The sequence below is a fragment of the Ramularia collo-cygni genome (assembly GCF_900074925.1).
Source record: "Ramularia collo-cygni strain URUG2 genome assembly, contig: RCC_scaffold04, whole genome shotgun sequence".
Lineage (NCBI taxonomy): Eukaryota > Fungi > Ascomycota > Dothideomycetes > Mycosphaerellales > Mycosphaerellaceae > Ramularia > Ramularia collo-cygni.
In genome coordinates this window covers 1,544,795-1,566,625 of record NW_019716258.1, presented here as the reverse complement: position 1 = coordinate 1,566,625, position 21,831 = coordinate 1,544,795, and the positions used below count along the sequence as shown (strand labels likewise).

Here is a 21,831-nt window from a genome sequence, read left to right as displayed (position 1 = left end):
AAAGTAGACGCCATCACGTTATGCAGAATGGTGAAAATGTGATGTTTGTGATGGGAATGGTTCGCTATTAGGTCCTTGCTCTGACGTGATTATTAAGGTGAAGTCTGATTGCTCGCGTCTCGCTTCTCGTGGAACCTTCCGACTGGACACCCGCAATCGCATACACGATGCTCGACGTTCCAATTATAGTACAGTACATACACGCACCCACCAAACATGCAAACCGCTTCTACCAATTCTCTGGCCTCGGTTCCTTCTACTCGCTCTTTYTGTCGTCCGCTGCTGACTGGCTCCCGTTGGTCTCCAGCTTCGTCTCGAGCTCTGGCTTCGATGATCCATCGCCATGGCCAGAGGCAGACTGGAGCTCGTGAAAGAACGTCTTAAATCTACCGAGTGAAGGTCGTCTCCCTCTGGTTGACGGCGAAGTCTCTTCTTGTGGCGAAGGGTACCCCATCGGCGGCGGCGAGCCCGAGATGTCGGAGATTTGGAGTGGAGATACTGCTGTGGAATCCCCGACCAGAGTATCTGCTCCATCAAGTTCTGCAATCGAAACATCAGTGTCTTCAGATATGAGACTGCCACGACTGAAAGCCCGTGATTCCGCTTCGCCAGTCGCCAACTCGTGGCGATGCGCAGTACCAACACACCGAGCTGTCGAATTGGCGTCGAGCTCGGGTTTGACAACATCTTCTTTGATGTCATACCCTTCCAGCGGCTTGATCCAACCGCGAAGGTCGCCGCTTCTGTCGTTGAGCGATGTCTCCCTTGGATCAGGCAGTCCGACTGTGCCCCACCTGCGTTCTCTTGCCAGTTTCTTCTGCCGCCAAAGCCACGCAAGGCGACCGATGATTACCAAAAGTGCAGTTATGGCTCCGATACAGATGCCCGCGATGGCACCTTTGCTCAGACTTGAGCTACTCCTGTGGTGGTACACTACGATCTCTCTTTCATCGTTGCCAGCGGGGAAGCTGGCCTGGGCTATGGTGAACTCTTTGCGATTGTAGTCCACCGCGAGGTATGCTTCTTGCAAGAACGTCCGTCCAAGGAAATACTGGCTCTCATTCGCCGCACGCTTCAGTGGGAAATAGCCTCCAGAGTCTGTTGTCAGATCAAAGGCCAAATATGGAAGTACGACGTCCACGCTTCGGGCGTGAGTCTCATCACTTCCTGCTAGTGAGAAGGTAATGTTGGGATTCCGCATCTTGAGCGTGTCAGTATCGTTCGCGTAGTATCGTTTTGCTGTATCATTCCACACCAGACCAAATGCTGATTCGAAGGAGCTGCAGGCTGCCACGGGAAGCCAAATCYCCGGGACCATGCTGTCGATATACGTAGATATCGGTAGTCCGCCAGTGGACACTGGCCCTGAGACTGTGTCAAGGGTGATGCCTGTGATTGAAACCAAGAGATCCTGTTCAGACCCGAAAGGAACAGTCAAGCCATGCTCCAAGTCTCCGCGCTTCTTATCCCAGCCGCCAAATGTCAGACTGCCATACTGCTTCCCCTCTGGTGGTCGGTACTGAGCGCCAGCAGTGTAGGCCCAGTAGGGGGCCCTCACCTTGCCATTCTCTTTCAGAGCTCCGAGGATACTCTCATGCTGATCAGTTGCGTTTACGATCGTCGCGTTCCGCGCTTTTAACCCGAGCTGGCCTATGAAAGGAAATTGATTGGCGAACGCAGCAACGACCTGAGACTCCAAAGGCGGTATAACATCTCCTTCTCCACCAAGCGCAACGACATCAGTTCCCACAAGCGCAGGCCCCTTGTACCCAAGAGACTTCTCCGATTCGAAGTTGAGCTGGAAGTAAGGCTCAGCTTTGGACGTGCTGAGATCAACGAACGTGCTCGAAGAGTTCCATTGGAAGAGCCCGCCACGTCGTTCATTGCAATTGGCGACACTTTTGTTGTTGCAACCCTGAGGATGAACAACCCACACTTCAGAGCCCGAAGTCGATGGGAGAACTCGAACGAGCTGCGGTGGCGTTCCCACACGGAGATCAAATGTGGACCATGGACCATCGTTGCCTTCCCACTGGTAGCTTGGATTGATCGAGAGCGCCATTATGCGGGCGTAGTATGGTTGAAATCCTTCGCAATCTCGGGCGCACCTCTGATGTCCTGGGCGCCGTATGTCAGAGCAATGCCACGTCCAAATGTGGGCGAGATGCACAGATGATCTGATTTGCGCTCTCAGTGTGCACAAGTTTCAGAAGGCTGCGTCTGAGCATCTTCATGGTATCAATCGGGATGTCGTGCTTACTGAGGAGAACCGACACACCATCACCGCTCGAAATGTGGCGATTCCCTTTGCCACTATGCGGTCTGGTCAATCTGCAGTACCGTATTATAAGAGCACCCGCATGAAATGGTGGGAGCACTTCAACCCAACACATTACACGACGTCCACATTGCTGTCTTTGCAATCCCCAGCTGACCTAAATTGTAGCTACGTAACATGGTTCTGGGAATATCCCAACTGGACATCAGTACTTTGATTGTCGTGGAGCCACCGATCGATCGCATGGACAGTACATGCTGTACAAGCATATGACYGTATCTTCTGCACCGTATAATGACGCATGAGACTACAGGTTATAAGTGACGGAAGAGAAGTTTGCTCCAATACCTGTATCCTGAAGCTGATCATAATGTCAGGTGCATAATCTTGTTGGGTTGCCATGCGAAGTCCGTTTCACAGGTATCGATTGCTGCAGCTGAAGCTTACATCGGGATTGATATAAGCTGACTCCGCATGAAAGCACCCGAAGAAGTCGTCTGCCACCCTGGGAAGTGCAGCATCTGCGTTGTACATTATAGGCTGTTGCAACGAACGAGTGTCACTGCTYGTGAGCGACAAATCCCGAATAGAAGGCTTGAGAGTGAGTGTGGGTTTCTGGCTTCCGATGCCTCGTGGCACAAACGGCCATGACTTGAACTGCTCCCATAATGTGTGCCATGTCTGCAACACGTTGTTATAATATCGCGGGTACTGGTCAGGCTTTCGATCCACGCAAGCAGGTAACATCGACTCGAGGATTACGCGGCTCGAAATGCAGCTGCCTTTCGAATGCCTCGATCTTCGTCCCGATATAAGCACTAGACATTTAGACTTGCTCTACTACGTTTGTGCATCTGATTTTCAGCAATTGATGCTTTGACTGCCGCCGAAGCACGTTGAGCGTACGCTTCTATCTCAGGAGAAAGTTTCGCAACTTCAACACTCCGTCTGAAAACCCTTTTGTCTGTGATGATGATAAAAGCTCTGAGCTTTTGTTTTATAGCGACCGCCAATGCCTTCATCACGGCAGAAACCACAAACACTGAAGCTCTGGGAACTGGCGGACCACCTGAATACCTAGCCTCTCGGTCGGACTTTGGCGGCACGACCTGGACGGAAGGCTCATTGAGGCCATCTGATGGGCGGTCATCTAGCTGGAGCCCTTTCATTCCAAGAACGGGGTCGAAGAGCCACTTCTTCGGTCATCCGTTCTGTTCCATTACAGTGACAAGCCCTGGTGTTGTTTCCATTTCAACGGTTATCGTAACCTCAATCATCACTCAGATTGAGGTTACCACCCACATCTTATCAGTACCCACCACAACTACGATCACAGACGAATGGACCAGCCCAACGATACATTCACGGAGCTCGCCTGCTTGTGAACCACCAGGAACAACGCCCGCAGGAAATGCCGCATACTGCAATGGTAAAGGCTGCGAGATTACATTTGACAAAGGCGCCATTGTTCATTGGGAGCTACTCACCAATCGCACGGCTCTTGTCACCCACTACTTGCACAACACGTGTATGGATGTGGTTTGCAACACCATGGAGTTCAACCTTTACTACTCTCGGAGTGCCACGAGCTGTGATCGGCCGCCATGCCCGAGCAATAGTCTCAACTGCGAATGTAACATTGTGGTTGGTCCATTTGTTCTACCTGACGGGCGCATCACTACAGTGTAAGTCTTACCGCGGTTGAGTGGTCTGTTGATGCAAAATTGCTAACAAATGAGATAGCACGCAGACAGGACCGTCTGGTTGGAATCTCAATTTAGGTCCAACGGCAACAGCTCACAACATAGCTCGCTGCGGTACTGGAGGAGCCGAATGTCTCGAGGCCTCTACCACTACCCTCTTCACTCCTTTGGTCTATACAGACCATGTCAAAGTCCTCAAAATCACACATCATAGAAACAATTCCAAACACGAAGCAACGGCTTTTCTGCTCCCGAAACTCGCAGCCTACTTCCCAGCAAACTATCCTCTGGGACAATGTACAAACATCAAGCTATCCCTACCTTTACCGACCCCTACAGCGCTTTCGAAGCGCGACGACGTGGCAACAGTCGGCGGCGATGGAGTTACTACTTGGCCAGGCTGCGCGACTTTGACGGATGATTCTGTTGCGAAACGAGGCCTGATGGCTCGGCAGGAGTCTGCGACTAAGTTGCCGATATGTAGCTCGAGGGGGGAACGCAAGACTGAGACTGTTACGGCCAGTCCTTGGGGTCCTGGTACTACTACAAGCGCTGTGGAGTCTCGGGTAAGGTCGGAGGCGAGGAGATGGGAGGTTCGGAGTTGTGGTTGGGTTGTGTGGTTTGCGGTTGCTTGGTTTATTCTTTGATGAGCGAGTTGTGGGTCTTTGATGATTGCATTCTTTAGATGTGAATGATTGATGATTGAAAAGGGTGGAGAAGAAGCATTAGGATGGGACAAAAGAGACGTGCAATATACACAGCAATCGATATCAATGGAATCGTGTGAAGTCATCTATCATTGAAAATGGTTGGCCCCGGTACATAGAGGCAGGAGAATTTGAATATTAGTGTGACAACATATAACATTCATTTCAAGCGAGCGAAGTTCCTTGCAATGATGCCCTTGCATGCGAATATAATACCCCGTATTTCGAGCTGAACTGGGAGTTCTGGTCTTTGAACAAAAGTTACCTAATTAGGCACATCGTGACGAAGTTTCGCCACTAGACTAACCTATGGGGTCTAACGTCGCCCTACCAATTCTCGGCGACAGTGTCCTCACTAGCTATCATCTATGGACAGATCTAGAAGACCGGAGCATGCAGGGTCTGCGACACCACGACATCACAGGTCTGGTAGAGGATTTGGGTGTCTTCACATAACCACTCCAAAGGCTAGGCTCGTCTTGCCTCCGCGCCAAGGCCACCCACTCCAGTAGTGAAGCCTGGCCACAAGTGTGGGAGAAGAGAGGAATCGAGACTACCACTCGAACCATGGTTGCGAGAACAGGTCTCTCCCATGCTTCTCCGAGCACGTCTTTCTGGGCTCTGGTCTCGGCAGATAACTCAATGGTTGACGATACTCCGGTCTGGCCACGCAAAAGCGCCGGGATCTGACCACGACTTTTGGACGACCCTCGGACATCTTTCTACCCTACAGCGTTCAACCGCCGCTTGAAATGGATCTTGAAATGGATGACGAGAACTGCTCATCCAGCGATCGATGTTGCTTGTTGGGATCTCGCCCCTTCTCCTGTGTTGTGCAATAGTCAAAGATGAAGCGAGTGACAAAGAGTGTGGTATCAAATGCCAAGAAAATGCGCTTTTGGGTAAGTGTCTCAATCGAGCCATATATGGAGACACTACCCTGTATGACGCTGACAGGGTCCTAAAGCTTCCTTCTTAGTGTCGSCTAGCTTATTGGAAGGCTTTCTTGCTAGATTGTCTGCTTTGGAAAGGTCTTGGATGGACTGGAAGCGATCCACTGGGTGTTCCAATGGCATGGAACCATCTAGCTTGATCAGGAGAATTGTGTTCATGATTAAGTGACAATCATGCGGTAGTTCTACAATCATGTTACGACCCGAGACATTTGCATCACATTACCTGCGAGCTTTAGGCGGCGTCCGTGGGTGATTTGACCATTGGCATGGCCAGGTTTGCCTATAAAGTACAGGTAGTTTCCCACGAACGAGGAAGACATCAATCTCATCAGCTTCATTCCAAGCATACCAATCTCATCCACGAAGACTCCAAGCACAATCACCTGCCGCAGCAACAACAACAACAACAACAACAACAACAACAACAACAACAACAACAACATCACCATGAAGATCACCTACATCATCGCCGCCTCCGTAGCTGCCGTAGCTGCTTCGCCAGTCGCCAAAGACCACACGCAGGAGAAGCGAGCCGCGTGTTTCCCTTTCCAAAACATCAACGGCTGCACAATCAACTGTGGCATCGACTCCTACGGTGGCGATTTCTACAATTCTTTCGCCAAGGATCTACCCGAATGCGCTGCCAGGTGCAAGCAGGCTTCCCAATGTGTCGGATTCTCATACGTGGGAACTGAGTGCTACATGAAAGGCTCGCTGGGTGTCCCGAACCCTGACCTGCGAGTTATCCTTGGCATCTGTCCCAAGTAGTGGAATCCGACACTCCCCAACCACCTCCTACACATCTCCGAGGCCTATCGTCCTTCGATCATAGCAAAAGCGCACCAGCAGCTACAACTACTGCTCCGCCAGTATACATCTACATCTGCACTTGTTAGGACGATTCGGGAGCATCTACTTCGATGGATTCACTCGCTTGTTGGATTTGTAATTAGAGCTTTAGGTGGAAAGTTGTAGCGTGTGATAGACAGGGTATTCGAGAAGGGCCATTCACTCACTATATAGTCAGGCAATCATCATTACTATTGGGAATCAAGCGTCGTACATCCTCCCTAGCGTCTAGGGACTGTGATATGAAGTGAAACATCACCATCCTTGCTAGTGAGATCAATAGTGCCTTGTCCACGAAGAAAGCGGAGACATGGAGAGAAGGTAACAGATGCCGCTAATATTTCCATCGTTAGCATAGTCACTTTCCAAGGGGTTTGGTAAATAGCGAGCGCTCATTCTACTCGAAAAAAACCMTTTTTTGCCACGATCTTTAGAAACCACAACTACGACGTATGATAGATCGCATGATGTTCAATCTCATTCATGTTTCGTGTCCAAATATGATGCTGTCATTGACTGGTTGCGGTGGAGGTTCCGTGATTGTCAAGTATACTGTCATTTTTCAAATCCCCTTMTCACAGGGCGGATGGGCCTTTTTGGAGGAATATTCCTGTCAAATTTTGCGTTGTCGATGTGGACGCTCCTTGCGTTGGAACATCACTCGTTGCTGCACAGTGGAGAGCTTCCGGCTCATCGATGCTATCGCAGATCAGACCTCATTTTGAACGCTGTGTTGGTCTTCAAACACAATTTCTGGCCCCTTGCGAAATGATCCAGAACTCGCTTCTCCGTCGAGCACCCTTGAGCTTCCCAACGTCCGAACTCCGACTTGCGTTGTCGCATGAAGTTAATCAAGCATGTCCTAGCCAAAGCTGTTTGACTCTAAGCCGACCGTCTTTGAGCATTTGAGCCTCCTCATGGGCCGTCACTTGGCCACGTAAATCAGGTGCACGCGCATATGGATCCCACCAGATCTCCCAGGCCCAGGCTCCAGCGAAGCCAAGGGTATGGCGGATGAAAAGCCAGCAGCCAAAGCCAAAAGCGATCCATGAAACAAGCCTGTCGTTTCCCGCTAGGTATGTTGTTGCCAAAGTACGAGAGTACCCCGTCAGTACCATGAGGAGGAGAATGAAGCAGAGCGGAAGATTGAACCAGAAGCAAAATTGTGCCAGAGGCGTCTGGAAATTGGAGATGAGTTGCCAGGGGGCGTATGATGTTTCGCTTTGAGTGGATCGTTTTGTCTTTGATGTTGATCGAAGCATTGTCTTGATTGCGAGTGGTCCTAGTCGTCTCGTCTGTAGAGGAGTTTTCGTTCAATCACAAGTACCATGTATCTGGAGATCCAGAGAGGATAGTACCGCTCAAGACTTTACGGCAACTTCGTCAAGACAGGTGTTAAAGGAAGAGAGCATCGACGATACTGATGTCATATCTGCAAGGCTGGAAGCAAGGGGCACAGCAAGCTTGCAGGTGATCGCCAAGACCAAATGCAGACCAAGAAATTTGGCAGGCGTATCGCTGCCTCCGCTCCGTCGCCCGAGGCTTCGCCTATGCATACTCGAAATTCAGTCCACAAAGCCTACGGTACAGCCGTGTTACCAAACGACCTGGGGTCCCTTACTTGGCAAGGTATGACAGTAGGCTCGGTACCGACAATAAGTCTTGGCGAATGCGTGACTTATCAAGTCAGGACACGGATAATGTAAACCTATGTGTACCCGACAAAAGGTAGCATGTTGACGATGCAGTTGCTGAGTGTAGTTGTACCAGGAGAGATGTTACTATTCAGTAGCTGGTGGGCAGGAGCCGCAATGCTCCCWGAAGCAACAACATTGCATATTTCAACCAAGACATGCTGGTGTCCAGGAAATAGCGTCATGTCCCACCAGTGAGTTCGCATCAACACGGATTACAATCCTTCCCGTGGCCCTCCGCACCTCCTCATCAGGGAATTTGACTGCACGACTCTCTTTGCCACCGAATCCTTCGATGGTCGCTTCGATTCAGTGAGTGGAGCGATGTTAGGCCGTACGTCCTACCCCTTCTCCAGATCGAGATCTAATTGGATGTATGAGAGGCATGCTATGTATTACTGTTGGAGGCTCAAGACTGCTCCAATGCCTGAAAACGAGAACTATCACTACCACGCTGAACATCTCAGGGACAGAACGCACCCAAAGTTCCCGCCATTCAGATTTCTACCTAATGATATGGAAAGACCTACTGGAGAGCATTTTTGATGCTGCAATAGTATGAGTGCCTCAAATCGGATCGGAGACACTAAGGAATACACCATGGAATGCCTCTTCACTCTGGAGTCGAACTAATGTACTGTGGGCATCGTGAGAACCAGTACAGAGTCTTCGGGGCGGATCAAGAAGTCATGTTACTGGCTCTTGTTGGACTGACTCTCTTGCTTGGCCTTTGACTGTCCACGCGAGCTGCCCATCCTGAAAAGGTGGATTCACCAAGGTCGTTTGGAGGTCSTGTAGATCTGTCTACACTGTGCTGTAACAATGATGCCAACAATARTACCCTTGTGCAAGCATCGATCGATTGAAGGTAGATGTAAGTGCTCATGGCAGCATATAAAAGACACATCCTGCTGTCTTAGGGCCCGTCTCTGCATCAAACCATTTCTCAGACCTCACACGATTCTACGAACATGACAGCCCTCATCTTCATGCTGCCTCTCTTAGTAGGAATAGCCCAGGTTCAATGGAGGGCAATCACCTATGGGGGCTTCCGATGCGCAGGACAGATGCTCCGAAGCTACGAGTCTTCGGATGGACCGTACGTCGAGTGTCGTAGCATCGAGTTCGCCGACACCGGGCTCGCAACATCCATGATATTTACATTAACTGATGAGGCTACTTCTGGGTATCGCCTTACCCTGCATGATGCAGACACCTGCTTCACCGGTGGAGGAATTGCCGAGTGTACGTCTGATCCTGCATATTAGACGCATTCCATTGCTAACAGCACGACTACAGTACTTCCCGGCGACAACTCTTTCTGCCTGGAGCTTCAAGGCGAGACATTCTTTACTGTTGAATCGGTCGTTGCTGGATTGACGATCCGAGGAGCACCATCTGCCTCTGGTTCTGCTCTTGCGGCCCGTGCCCCTGGCGACTTGATGGAAAGACAGTTCGACGGTCAGTACGACTGGATCTTCAGCCGCGCAAGCGCCATTGTACCTCTCGCCACAATCGCTCTCCAAACCTGTGAGGGCTTCTTCACTGGCCCAGGAACTGCCGTTGCCTGTGGCTTGAGTGCTTTGACTGGTATTGCTCTGTCAGTTTTGGCGGCCATCGAGTTCACACGTGCCCTCCAGCAACGTCCCCCCGGACAAGCACGACTCGAGGGGTCAGACTCGTCAGACATGTACAGCGAGATATTCGGCCTCTCCGACGTGCCTTTTGTTTCTGATGATGTTGTTCGGGGCATSACCACTACATTCACCAAGGCACCATTGCGCCAAGCGGAAGGCGCCGAGCCAGACCCAGTCCTTCACATCATGCTWCAAATGACCAGTCACGAAACCGGTCATGCCATGATCGCCTTGATGGATTTCGATACCACCAACAATCGAACACAGTTGAGCCACAGCCCACAATCCCCAAACGCCAATCGCAAGCGACAGGCCGATGACAGAATTACTGCCTACTACTCCTACGACAACTATGGTCAAGACGCTGTAGATGCCACTCCTCAGAACCAGGCGCTTGCAACTCAACTCGGCGAACGGCTGTGGTATCAGATCGAGTCTACCGACCAAGCCACCTATTGTGCGAACCTTGCCATTGCAAACTTCAACGGTCAGCTAGAGAGTGCCAATACAGGCTTCGTATCCCTCATTACCGGCCAGTTCATCGACGAAGTCTCGAGATGTCCGCTATAGATGCAAATACCGAAACCTTTCGATTTGGTCTAGAGCATCACTACGCCACCTGATGGAAAGATTCGCGGTGAAGAATGCGGGTTCGGGGCGAAAACAGGAGGAAGTGAATGATCAATTTGCGCTACACCGCACTCATTAGGCCCTTTTTCATGACTATCTGYGGTATACGAAGAGAGACTCAATTGTTTGAAGTCCCCAGCTTGCAGGATCTAGCTATTTCGCAGTTCAGAAGACTAGAAAGAATGGGATCTCTTGCACTCTTGTATATATGGTCGAACATAATCAATCAGGAAGTCTACCAGATATGTTTTCACTAAGGCGTGAGTTCAAGCTTGAACCTTTTGTTTTTAGTGACGCTGAGAGTGATGATCACAGATTCGCGTGATGAGGGCATGGTAAGGTACTGTTGGTGTCGAATTGGAGAGATGATTTTTCTGGTAAAGGAACCCAGAGATGCTACTGCTGGATCTAGTATCTCTATGTCTCGACAAATCTGAAGACATCCCCGTCCTGTAAGCTATGCTCTTCCAACGTAGCATGTTGCTCGAAATAGAAGCTGGAAGATTTTGAGGAGGCTATATTGGAAGAGACCCTACCCACTTGATTACTATTAGGGCTAGTTCCAACAACTAAAGAGCTGAAGCTCTTAATTGCCTTGTGTGTTATACCAGAAGACCAACAATATCTTGGTAGAAAGCCAAGACATTCACTCAGGCGCAAAGTTTCATCGCGTGAACCTAAATTCAAGCCCTGCTGCGCCAAGCCTACCTCGGCTGGATTGGAAGTGAAATCTTTCCCACAGCATGGTTTTCATGTCTATCTTTCTTCCCGTCTTTATTCGTAAAGACTCATGTACGGCTCATGTACGGCTTTCGGTTCCCATCTGTACAGATTTACTCGATTCGTAGAGCGGCTTCTGTTGGTAGATGATGTAGAAATAGGACGGCAATGAGGACCTCGAACTGATCGGCAGCGGTTCATATTGGATGCTCGATTGCATACAGTTGTAACGGTCTACCAGAAGTACAGCCTTATCGGGTGATATCATAAGAAGAGAGACTGCTCCCAATGGAAAGCTTGGTTTCTAAAGTCATTCCGTTCTCTCTGTAGATCATCCACGGCTACTTTCGACAAGCAACCATCTATACAAATCTCCCGTTGGTCGATTGGTCTCTGGAACACGTCCAATTGAAAAAAAAAATAGATTCTCGCCCATCATGCATCTCATCAACGGCATACAGATAGCCGTGATTAGCTTCTGTTTCCCTCAAGCGGTATGTACACCATAACGATCCCAGACGTCGCTATAGAAGAACAAGGTGAATGCTTTGACATCAATTCTGGCATTTCAGTGTCTGAAGACACGACCCCAGCTTCCCAAGCTTGCTGTGCCGTATCAAGCAAGCATGTGGCAAGCAACTTCAACAATTCCGCTACGTGACTATATCTCGTCGGATAGAAACCTCCGTTTCCATGGCAGCAAGTTCCATCTCGTGCAAAGAAACGACGTTACGATCTCCCAGGGTCCGCACATCAAGCTGAAGAAACACCATTCCAAGAATCGAGGACTTCCACACAGGTGTATTTGCATCTCTAGACGTCAAAATCAACGTGACCAAAAATGTGACCGCCAGTAAAAGCACCATGACAGGCAGTGAGAAGAACCACCAATTCACGTGCACGACGACYGTCGGAGTCATCGCCTTGCCTTGGACCCAGGTGGAATTTGGACCCTCGCGAATTTGATTTGTCATTGCGGTCGCGATGTCGTCGATGGTTTGCATGATGTTGCCGTTGTTGAGTTTCCATAGCATGCTGGTCATCAGTGCTCCGGGGCTGGCGGCAAGTCGCTTCATGCCGATGTTGCTGTTCGTGTGGGTCAGTAGAGTCTTGATGAGTGTTCGCATTGATGTGATGGCTTCGGTGCTGATCCACATTGCGCTCGGGTCTTCTATCGTGCTCATGTTCGAAGTCTCGCCCATTGGGAGAGCAGCACAATGAGAAGCATCAGTTTCGGAGTGACAGTGTGAGAAATTCGTCGGCTGCTCGTCAATGACGGTATCAAATAGTGACCCATTGATCACGGATGGGAGGAACATCTTTTGACAGGGGCTGATCTCGCAGGTGTAGATAGCTGGCCATGGGAGGTACCATTCCAGCTGGGGTCCCAAGCGAATAATCGAGATAGTAGCCAATCGAGCGCTCAGGTTTCCATCGACTAAAGCTTGGCTCTCTACTACTGTTTGCAGCACAGTACTATTGTGAGCCCGGGTATCTGGATCGTATGATGTGCTTGCCTCGAGAGCTGTGCCATTTGGAGTCGTGTAGGTGCAGTTCTGCTCGGTGTTTGTTACAAGGCCAGCTGATCCAGTAATGTTTGATGACAGACACGTTCCGGTTGCGAGGTCGGTTTCGTTTGTACATTGACTGCAGACTCCGAGACTCTGAAAAGTATCCCATGTACAATTGGCCGTCGAGCAGATATGTTCGACTTGGGATTTGGATGTTCCATGAAACATGCCAGCGTAGATGGAATTTGTCATGTTCAGTATTAAGTCGATACCTACCCACTGTCAGTCGTGTGCGAGTAATTTCCAGCATCCGACTGACCGGCAAAAGCTGAGGGCCCGCTTCCTTCACGGACGGCGACTTCATAGGCCGTGGCTGTTCGAATTACAGCCATGTCATCTGCAGAAGCCATCATGACGGATCGAGACTCCAGAATCTGTTGGGCAAAAGGATCCATTGCAAGTGCGACGACAGTGATTATTGCTCCAATGTATGCTAGGGCTGGCTTAGACTTGCAAGTGATAAGCAGTTTTAAGGCACCCCACGGTCCGCGACTGGCATCGTCAAATATTTGCAGGTCGTATAGACGGCGTGTGGTCTCCGCTAAGTACTTCCATTTGAGCTGGCTGATTCCCTCCGCAGTAAGCATCAGAAGTGAAGACTTAGAGAGGGTGACGAAAATGGATACGAGTGCGTTTGGGGATATTGGGAGCTTCCAATCCATGAGTCTTCTGTCATTCATCACTAGTAAAGCGGCTGTGACGACGACGAGACATACAGTGCTGAAGACAACTGCGAGGATCTCCCACACCCACTGTCCAGTGCATCGATATCTTCTGATCGCTGAATGTCTCGACGAATCCGCGCGGTCGGATCTAAGCAGAGTCTCAAGGGTGTCGCTTGATGCCAGATTCGGCTTCGAGAAACTCGTTATTCTGTTGTGTCCGGAGATATCCGTATGATGGCTTATCGATGCATCTTCGCCAACTCGCTTCATCCTGAAGGCCATTCTGGAGGTTTCATCGCCCGGCTCTCTTATCAGTATCCACAGAGTCACCCAGTATCCATTTCAAAGTCAACCAAGAGTTCATGTCCTGGACTCCGGGTGCAAGGGCAGAAGTATACACGTCAAGTAGGCCGCAATATTATCGTGACTTCCGGGCATGTAAGCATCAGCCTCATGCTGTGTACCACCAAGGTTTAATTTGGTAGCGGGTAGGAAGATGGTCTACCTTATTGTGCCAACTACTGAGTGGCAGAATGCAGGCACCTACTGCGAACGAAGCCAAGAAGCTTGCATCCTTGGAGTACTCATGGGACTATGCAGAAAAACCTTCGTCTTGGAAGAGACAAGGTACCGTCCAAACCAGGTGGTCGTCGACAAACCCGTCGCAAGCAAGCTGCAGACCCTCTGCCTGGAAAGCCGGTGTGAGGTACCTTCAGACTGGACGATTGCGTGAATGAGCAGACTGACGTCGAAGTGAAGGAGATCAGCCAACATCACATCGGGTTCCATCTCGAGGAGCCGGCAAATCAAAGACGTCACCGTGGAAGTCGGCCATATGTACATCATCATCATTCATCTCAAGTGGGAGATTATTCTTCTGTACAACGCGACCTCTCCTGGAGGCCGCTGAGTTGAGTATCAAACGCCGTTCGCCGCGCTATCATCGCCCTTCAAATGAGCATCTAAACCACCTTGCTCTTCCACAGACCGCAGGGATGCTACCTCTTCCAGAGAAGATGTTGTAGAGGGTCGTACTAAAGCTCCTTCTCAACTTTCTTCTCCGGAAGAGTCGCTCCCGGCGCAATTTTGTCCGCACCAACGGCCCCGGCTCCACCAGCAGCTACGAAGACCTTGTGAAAAACCCACTCGGTCGCATGCTCTACCGGCTCATCAAACATATATGGCAGAGCCGGCACAGCTGCCAGGCCAAGGCCGATAGGTCCCCACGTCCGTATTTTAACATTCTTCACATCCTTCATGGCCCGACCCGAATAGCGCACAATCGAGTGAATGGTAAAGGCCGGAAGACCCATGCTTGCCAGACCCTGAAAAATGGCTCTCTGTGCCATGACAGTCCTGTAATCCTCAATTGCTGGGACAGCCTTTCCTCCATACGGCAGAGCCGCCAGTTTGTCCTCCTCAGTCTCCGGATGCAGTACGCGCTGGTTGTGCTTCCACGCTTTGTAGCCTTCATGCGAAACATCACCTATCAAGTATGCCCATGACACGCCGTACGCGGCTCTAATCCAGTTGGGATGTGCGACTGGCCGGAACGATTCTCCGATATCACTGGTGTATGCCACATAGCGATGGGCTGAGAGCATAATCGTTCGCAGACGGCTGGCATACGCAGCATATCTTACGTTGGAATCTGTAGTCTCGCCGGCATCGCCTGCGGCTACAGTCTCCCAGAATTTCTCCTCATGATCGAGAGTATCTTGTAGAGATTCGGGAAGCTTTTGACGAGGAAGTGGCTTGCTGAAGTCTGGCCGAGGTTCTGTKCGTTCGAATGGAACAGTAATGTCCTTGTCCGTAGTGGTATCGTCACGGCGCGGTGAGTTGGCCATTTCAGCGCTGGTGGTAAAAAAGTTGGTGGTAGTGATGGATGCGATCTGGAAATGACGACGGAGAGGAAACTCGGGCAAGGCAACACAGCAAGAGCTCTCGGGACGAACCGGCTAAAATTAGACCTGGGCTGCCAACCGACGGCAGGTTACCTAAGCCGACCGCAAAGCTTCGACCTCACTTCTCACCTCCGCGGCAACAGCATCCCATTGCGCCTCACCAGATTCATACCTCCACACCTCCACGACCACCTTTCAATCCGCCAAAATGGTTGCATACTACGAGATCTTCGGCCAGAAAGTCGGCTCCCACATTGTACGCTTTCCCGATCGCATACCGGCGCCTCCTCAATCCCATGATGCCATTGAAGACGCCCAATGCCGATACATTCGCGCTGCATTCCCCAGTAGCATGACTAACAGTGTCCGCGCATAGCTCTCTATCGGCGTCCTTTCCACCATGTTCGTCGGCACATGGGCCATGGCTGGCGGCAAGAAGTCGCCTGCGTCAAACACCCCTCCAATCAACGCCTCCAGCAAGGACGAAGAGAACTTCATACAGTATGTTGGCATGCGGTATTGCCGGATAGAGCGGATGTCACTGATCCGATCGCTTTGTAGACAATTCCTGAAGGAGGCGGAAAAGGACGAGAAGAAGCACTGAGTGGAGACGAACATGTTTTGAYAGAAAGGATGGTGATTGGAGACTGCCGTGGTCCGTTTGCAGGAGCGAAAGAGCCGTTGTAGATATGACTGGTATGAACTGGCACACCCTCCCATGTGAAACTGGGTCTCTTTCTCCGACTTGGCCCAGATGCTTGTGGATGGTGTGACGCTGAAGATAAATGCGACTCCACTGAGTATAAACGGGCAAGCTTCGTGGTTCAGGTATCATCTTTACAGGAAACATAACTCTCGGAAAGGCCGGCATGCAACGTAAGTGATAGTTCCTTACGTATTTGCCTGATCCAGGCAATGATGGAGGACACGCCGTCATACCAGACGTCGCAAGTGTATTTTGGTCCTGCGTCCGAAGCCCACACTTAAACCGACTACATATACTCCCGTGGCTTGACCGAATCAATTCCATGGGTGGAACGGCGGACGCATGAGTAATTCATGATGGACGTTCGAGTGGCTCCGAGATACCTTACCGTCTGGCCGCCATTCAGGAGACTGAGCGACAGCAGGAGATTGAGGAATGATTTTTACGAATCGGTGGACCGGTTTTGGTTGCTCGTTTTGACAGRGTGTGACAGACCATTGCGGCTTCCGCAGGCCTGTCTTCGACGCCAGGAAGGAGACCTCTGTCCCACATCACTTCTTCAATGTTTCCTTCAACCTGTCGAACGCCTCGCCACAACAACAACTTCCATCGACATAACTACCGTCAAGTCACCATGACAGCTCCGAAACCATATATGCATCTTCGCATAGGCGAAGGCGGAGTGTCTAGATTACTGTCGGGTCCCGGATATTTGACTCGAGTTGGTACCGACGGCTGCTTTTCTGGCGTTTTCTGCTCAATAAGAATCGGCCCTACTCAAGTCTTTGCGGCTCACCTCAGCGCTCGAAACCCCCAAGAACAAGGATCGGATGGCCCGTGGCTTCCGAATGCGCAAGTAGCGTCTGAATTGAAGCAGGTGCTCAAACAGAAATTGAGCCTATTGTTTCCCTATGCTCCACGATCCAGCTTCACGCATCTCGTTGAAAACAAGGAGTTTCAAACGCAGCACGCTGTCATAATCTGCCTGATTCGCAAAATCACGGTCGACGGCGTCCAAATACGGACTGCAAGCTCATATATCGTCGAAGCACTCGGGGAGTTCTTCGAGCTCGATAATGCAAATGTCGCGCTGAATGCCGCCACGCAAGGCTGCGTGGTGGAATATCCGAGCGAGTGCGTGACGACGTTCGGAGAGACGATACGTGCAACAGGGACTTTGGCTGTGACACATGCAACAGGTGATTTTGTAGGTGGAGACCCCACCGTTCCTAGACTCTTGGAAATGGAGGGTGAAAAGGCAGGGGAAAATGGCTTCATCGAGGTGCCTACGAGATTGCCGACAGAATGGGTCTTCGTCTACAAAAACAACTCGGACCCAACTCAGCCGAAGACATGGTCTGTCGCTGGATGTCGACCAAGGGTTTAGTTCAAGAGGTCTTTGGAGGTCTGCAAGGCATTGGTTGTAGTGGAAAGGCCATGTGACYCGCGCGTCAGGTTCCAATCCCGAAAAGGAATAGCGCATGCATCATCTCCAGAGCACACCAGCATTTCCTTCACACCAGCATTCAACTACAGTACGAACGCCCAGCACGTTCATGCACAGTCATTACAGAGGGCGATACAACCTGTAGACTAGCTTCAGCACAAATCAAAGCAGTTGTCTCGGACTACGTCGATACATCAAATATCAACCAAGAAAACGAGAGAATGGTCGTAAACTACATTACTTTAGAGCATATTCGCCTACCAGGACATGCCGAGAATCCGCTCCTCCTCGACAACTCTCCTCTCCGTATTCTTGACGGAACCTCACTCGAGGGAAATGACGCTGATCTATCGACCGCGAACGGCACAGCTACAATTCTGTACAATTGGTGTCCAGAAGCGCTCTTCGCTCTACTAGACATCGAAGCCTGGTTCTCATTCACCTGGACTGTCACCCTCGAAGATGAAACCAAGCTCGAAATTGGACGCATCCGAAATCAAGTCACAATGGGCAAGCTCGATAAGGAAGGTCTCTGGAAAGTCATGATCACTTTCAACATTTCCCAGCTCGAGAACGGGCTGTATCAAGGGTCTTGGATGCCCAATACCGAGGAGACGATGCTTGGTGATCAGAATGTAGACGACCCAAAAGAAATTGAACGACTAGGTCGGGAATTCGTGGCAGAATTGATAAAGCAGAGAAGATGGCTTACAGGAAAGAAAATCCGACATGAGTTTTTTATTGAATCTTTGAGTCTGGGAATGGATCCCTGGGATGATGGATTGGCTATGAATCCGCATTGGCTGTATGAGACGCTCGACCTTGCAAGGTGTTCGACATGTAAATCTGGCGGTCAGCATGGAAAGTCACTGAATCGATGTGGGAGATGTGGCACCGCTGCGTATTGTTCTTCGGAATGTCAGCAGAAGGATTGGTCGGTACATAAGGCTGTGTGTGCCATGTCTGCAGAGGATAGGGGGAAAGCGCTGAGGTACTCACAGAATGGAGGGCTTGTGAATTGGGTGGGCGAGGGTGGTGGACCCGAGGCTGAGGAGGAGGAAGTTGATGGTGAATGAACGCTGGAACATCTTACCACGTGTCTTTGACAGGCATTCAACGTCAGATTTGAGAGCTAGGTAGCGTACATCCCATGGGGCGGCAGTGCGGAGAAAGCACTCACCGAACGCTACCAAACGAAGACCGAAGCACTGGAGAAGCGATGTGCTCTCGTCGAGCACAAATGGGATTGAGTGCCATGATAACTTTGCATCACAACGACGGCATGGTCGCACACAAGTATTTCTGACGCAGGGTAACCGTGACAAGTCATGAGAGAGGCAAGCATCCATGAAGGGTCAACTCTGCTCTGAAACTCAGAAAAGAATGGAGTGATCAGGATGTCTAAGATGAAATGCGAAAGTCAACTCCGCAGCGATAATATTATACCGTGAATCTACTGCTATCGCTCACCTGCTCTCCATTTCCACACACAGTTCCAGTGCGCAACCTGGTATGCTCTCACTGAGGTTCATCCGTTGCGCCTTCAGTCCGGTGCGCTCACTTGTGCTTGTAAATACAGCTCGTCTCCTCCACGTGCGCCCGGTATCGACGTTTTAATCTTAGTAGGTATGCAGCTCGACAGAATATGGGACGAAGTCCCGACACCTGAGCGGCGCATCAATGTGGTTGAAACGCTGCTTAGCCATGTTGTTTAATTCATGCGATCATACATCAGGTCCTGGACGACATGAGACGGGTCTTCGTGCAGGGGATGTCTTTGCTACGCATGCTTGTCCTGGACAGGAAAGTTTGTGCTCGCTGCAGAGCTTTTAGGATGATCTCGCATGCACTCACACCAGGGCGAGACTGGTGTCAGACCTGAGTATTGGCGCATAGCGTTACAATAGACCATGCTGAACAGCTTTATGTCAGATCAATCATCTCGTGATATGACGCTTTCGGAGGCGAAGCTGACTTTCTCAAAGTCTGCTTGACCGCAGCTGCAGGCTGAGATAGCTTGCTGAGTAGACCAGCCTCCCTTCGCTGCCGCAATACTGCTGCAGAAGGAGTGACAGTCTGGTCTAGATCCTCCATGGCAGGCGATGCTGGCAAGGCAGGCCGCTCCGCTGCTGACGCTAGTGGGGCAATGGACGACACTGGCGATGGCGCGGGACAGGCTGTGTGGGGAATTGCTTGAAAGGCTTGTGACGCAGAATTGTTGTCTTGCGTATTCGCCGGCGGCAAAGACCAAGTCGGTGCAGCTTCGACGGGCATGGGCGACTWGGTAGTTGTAGCCTGAGAGGACCTGACCTCAACACCAGGAATCCAGCGAGAATGTGGAGATGTGGGCATGCCTGATCTGTTATGCTTCGAATGCGTCTTCACATTACCGTCGTTGTCCGAGTCATCGTCCAGATCGATGACTAGACCGCAAGCTGGCACTGCTTTGCCAACGGAATCTTTGTGCCTTTTGGTAACAAGATTTGGTATCTCTAGCCTTTTGAAGGTTGCTGGAGGAGGACTGAGCGATGGTACCTTCTCGGCAGTCTTGGACTTCCTCGACTTCTTCACGGGCTTGCCGGATCCTCCTTCGACTTCCGAGCGTGCTTTGCGCTTCTTGGTAGCCTTGTCCTGCGACGCTCTAGGTTCACTTTTCCCGCCTTCGGTGTCAAGGCCAGTAGGTGTAGAACTTGAAGCAGTCTTCGGCTTCCGTGCAAGCGGGCTCTGCTGGGACGTGGACGGTCCAGCTTGACTTGATGCAAGATCATCGACTGCGTCAGCTTTCGACTTCCGACCTTTCTTCTTTGGTGATGGCGTGGATTTATCAAGGGCACCTTCAGGTAGGCCATGCTTAAGAAAGCAGCTCATTATCACCCCATCAATCGGCTTCGTTGGATCATACTGGATACCGTCATTCTTGACAGTACAGCTCCAGTCTTCTTCCGGAGGCTGAACTGCTAGATTGATCTGTACAAGCATTGCAGGATTGAACTTGATGTTGACTTCAGCGGGCTGACCTATGTCCACACCATTCGCATCCTTTCTGTTCTGTGTGCGTCTCAGAGTGACTCCACAGGAGAGGTTCTCTTGCTGTCGAGCGGGGGTGACGTTCCGAGTGAGCGCTCGGGCCAGAAACACTGACCCAAGATGCTTCAGATACTCTCTCGTCTGGAAGTTGTAGTGGGAGCGCAGCACAACTCGCAGTTTAGTCTGGTCMATCTGATTTTCCCACCATTCCCAGCCTCCGTCCTTAACGTGAAGCCCTCGGAGGTTTCGACATCTTTCCTCTGTTGAAATGGCAGGATTTCGATAACCGTCAAGTGCCTTCACATAGGGAAAGTCTGGAGGTACAGTGACTCCATAGTCTTTCTCCCGAAGTTTGTTGGCAAGCTGGTCTCGCCAAGCGGCAAAGTCATTCTTGCTTTCACATCGCCTCAATGCCCGAGCAAGGCCAACGCCCCGCTGGCACAACCTCCTCGCTTTCTGATGTCCGCATCCTGGAAGACATTTATCATCGTAATCACCACCAGCCACGACCGCGAACATGACCAGGCTGTCAGTGTCGAAGTCGAACTTGGGTAATACTGCCTCAGCCCTGTACACTTGAATACGATCCCAGTCCTTTTGGCCAGACATATTCCTGTCTGCTTTGATCAACGTTGTGCAGCCGAACATCAAGCAATCCCCGTCATCACTCCATACGGCATCAACAACACCAAGCTCCTGTAGACGAGAACACTCTGCTTCAGCTTCACCGGGAGCTCTGTGGTACGGAACATGCAGCCGGTCGAACATCTTGTGGAGCATCTCGATGACTGCCTTGTCGACTTTGCTGCCTCCACGGCCACCACCGAACTTCTTGTTCCAGCGCTTCTTGCCCGGCTTCGTCATGCCGTCTGTGATGAACAACAGCTGGATATTCATTCTCCATAATTTGAGGATCCGCGACAAAATGGTCTTCTCGATGGGATTGGCTGCTGGTTCGCCCTCGCGAATTCTGGCGACTTGTTCATCAGAAAGATTACCGAATCTCCAGCAGGCTTCATCGACTGCAATCCTTAGCGGCCGCTTGTGCCGTTTCCAGTGAGCCGCCGCATAATCAGCAATTGCATACTCCTCGCCCTTGCCAAGGACTTCCCACAGTCTGCCGATGTCAGCTTGAATTTCGCCGGGAGAAGTTTCGATTCTTACCCAGAGATGCCCATGTTGGAGTGATCAGCTGCTTGTCGGTGAACAGCTGATTAACAGCACTTTGATGCAAGTGCGCAGCTGACAAAGAACGGAATTGTTCATGGCGTGATGTTGCCAATCTCGAGGGAATCGCGAAGAAAGCGCGGACGACGCGGAGACGCGCAGGGATGGTG

At 50.8% G+C, this 21,831-nt stretch overlaps 9 protein-coding genes, besides 2 other annotated features; 5 read left to right on the top strand and 4 right to left on the bottom strand.

The window, feature by feature from the left end:
* Nucleotides 1–256: 256 nt before the first annotated feature.
* Nucleotides 257–2,062, bottom strand: RCC_03704 (uncharacterized protein; the record flags this gene model as incomplete). Its single annotated transcript, XM_023768990.1, has 1 exon — nucleotides 257–2,062. One exon carries the CDS (start codon nucleotides 2,060–2,062, stop codon nucleotides 257–259), a length of 1,806 nt encoding a protein of 601 aa, XP_023624758.1.
* A 616-nt stretch (nucleotides 2,063–2,678) lies between these two features.
* Nucleotides 2,679–2,698: a sequence feature (Short protein (RCC_03703, CZT17867.1) was converted to a misc_feature.).
* Nucleotides 2,699–2,759: 61 nt separating this feature from the next.
* Nucleotides 2,760–2,817: a sequence feature (Short protein (RCC_03703, CZT17867.1) was converted to a misc_feature.).
* Nucleotides 2,818–3,247: 430 nt separating this feature from the next.
* On the top strand, nucleotides 3,248–4,628 carry RCC_03702 (uncharacterized protein; the record flags this gene model as incomplete). XM_023768989.1 has 2 exons in its annotated part: nucleotides 3,248–3,963; nucleotides 4,022–4,628. The coding sequence occupies 2 exons, from the start codon at nucleotides 3,248–3,250 to the stop codon at nucleotides 4,626–4,628; spliced, it is 1,323 nt and encodes a 440-aa protein (XP_023624757.1).
* A 1,463-nt stretch (nucleotides 4,629–6,091) lies between these two features.
* On the top strand, nucleotides 6,092–6,412 carry RCC_03701 (uncharacterized protein; the record flags this gene model as incomplete). The annotated part of the gene is made up of 1 exon (XM_023768988.1): nucleotides 6,092–6,412. One exon carries the CDS (start codon nucleotides 6,092–6,094, stop codon nucleotides 6,410–6,412), a length of 321 nt encoding a protein of 106 aa, XP_023624756.1.
* A 2,842-nt stretch (nucleotides 6,413–9,254) lies between these two features.
* RCC_03700 (uncharacterized protein) lies at nucleotides 9,255–10,394 on the top strand (the record flags this gene model as incomplete). XM_023768987.1 has 2 exons in its annotated part: nucleotides 9,255–9,432; nucleotides 9,487–10,394. 2 exons carry the CDS (start codon nucleotides 9,255–9,257, stop codon nucleotides 10,392–10,394), a joined length of 1,086 nt encoding a protein of 361 aa, XP_023624755.1.
* A 1,433-nt stretch (nucleotides 10,395–11,827) lies between these two features.
* RCC_03699 (uncharacterized protein) lies at nucleotides 11,828–13,692 on the bottom strand (the record flags this gene model as incomplete). XM_023768986.1 has 2 exons in its annotated part: nucleotides 11,828–12,957; nucleotides 13,005–13,692. The coding sequence occupies 2 exons, from the start codon at nucleotides 13,690–13,692 to the stop codon at nucleotides 11,828–11,830; spliced, it is 1,818 nt and encodes a 605-aa protein (XP_023624754.1).
* A 752-nt stretch (nucleotides 13,693–14,444) lies between these two features.
* Nucleotides 14,445–15,257, bottom strand: RCC_03698 (uncharacterized protein; the record flags this gene model as incomplete). The annotated part of the gene is made up of 1 exon (XM_023768985.1): nucleotides 14,445–15,257. One exon carries the CDS (start codon nucleotides 15,255–15,257, stop codon nucleotides 14,445–14,447), a length of 813 nt encoding a protein of 270 aa, XP_023624753.1.
* A 265-nt stretch (nucleotides 15,258–15,522) lies between these two features.
* Nucleotides 15,523–15,918, top strand: RCC_03697 (uncharacterized protein; the record flags this gene model as incomplete). XM_023768984.1 has 3 exons in its annotated part: nucleotides 15,523–15,570; nucleotides 15,691–15,815; nucleotides 15,876–15,918. The coding sequence occupies 3 exons, from the start codon at nucleotides 15,523–15,525 to the stop codon at nucleotides 15,916–15,918; spliced, it is 216 nt and encodes a 71-aa protein (XP_023624752.1).
* A 1,770-nt stretch (nucleotides 15,919–17,688) lies between these two features.
* On the top strand, nucleotides 17,689–18,543 carry RCC_03696 (uncharacterized protein; the record flags this gene model as incomplete). Its single annotated transcript, XM_023768983.1, has 1 exon — nucleotides 17,689–18,543. The coding sequence occupies one exon, from the start codon at nucleotides 17,689–17,691 to the stop codon at nucleotides 18,541–18,543; it is 855 nt and encodes a 284-aa protein (XP_023624751.1).
* Nucleotides 18,544–19,390: 847 nt separating this feature from the next.
* RCC_03695 (uncharacterized protein) lies at nucleotides 19,391–21,672 on the bottom strand (the record flags this gene model as incomplete). XM_023768982.1 has 2 exons in its annotated part: nucleotides 19,391–21,611; nucleotides 21,659–21,672. The coding sequence occupies 2 exons, from the start codon at nucleotides 21,670–21,672 to the stop codon at nucleotides 19,391–19,393; spliced, it is 2,235 nt and encodes a 744-aa protein (XP_023624750.1).
* Nucleotides 21,673–21,831: the final 159 nt, after the last annotated feature.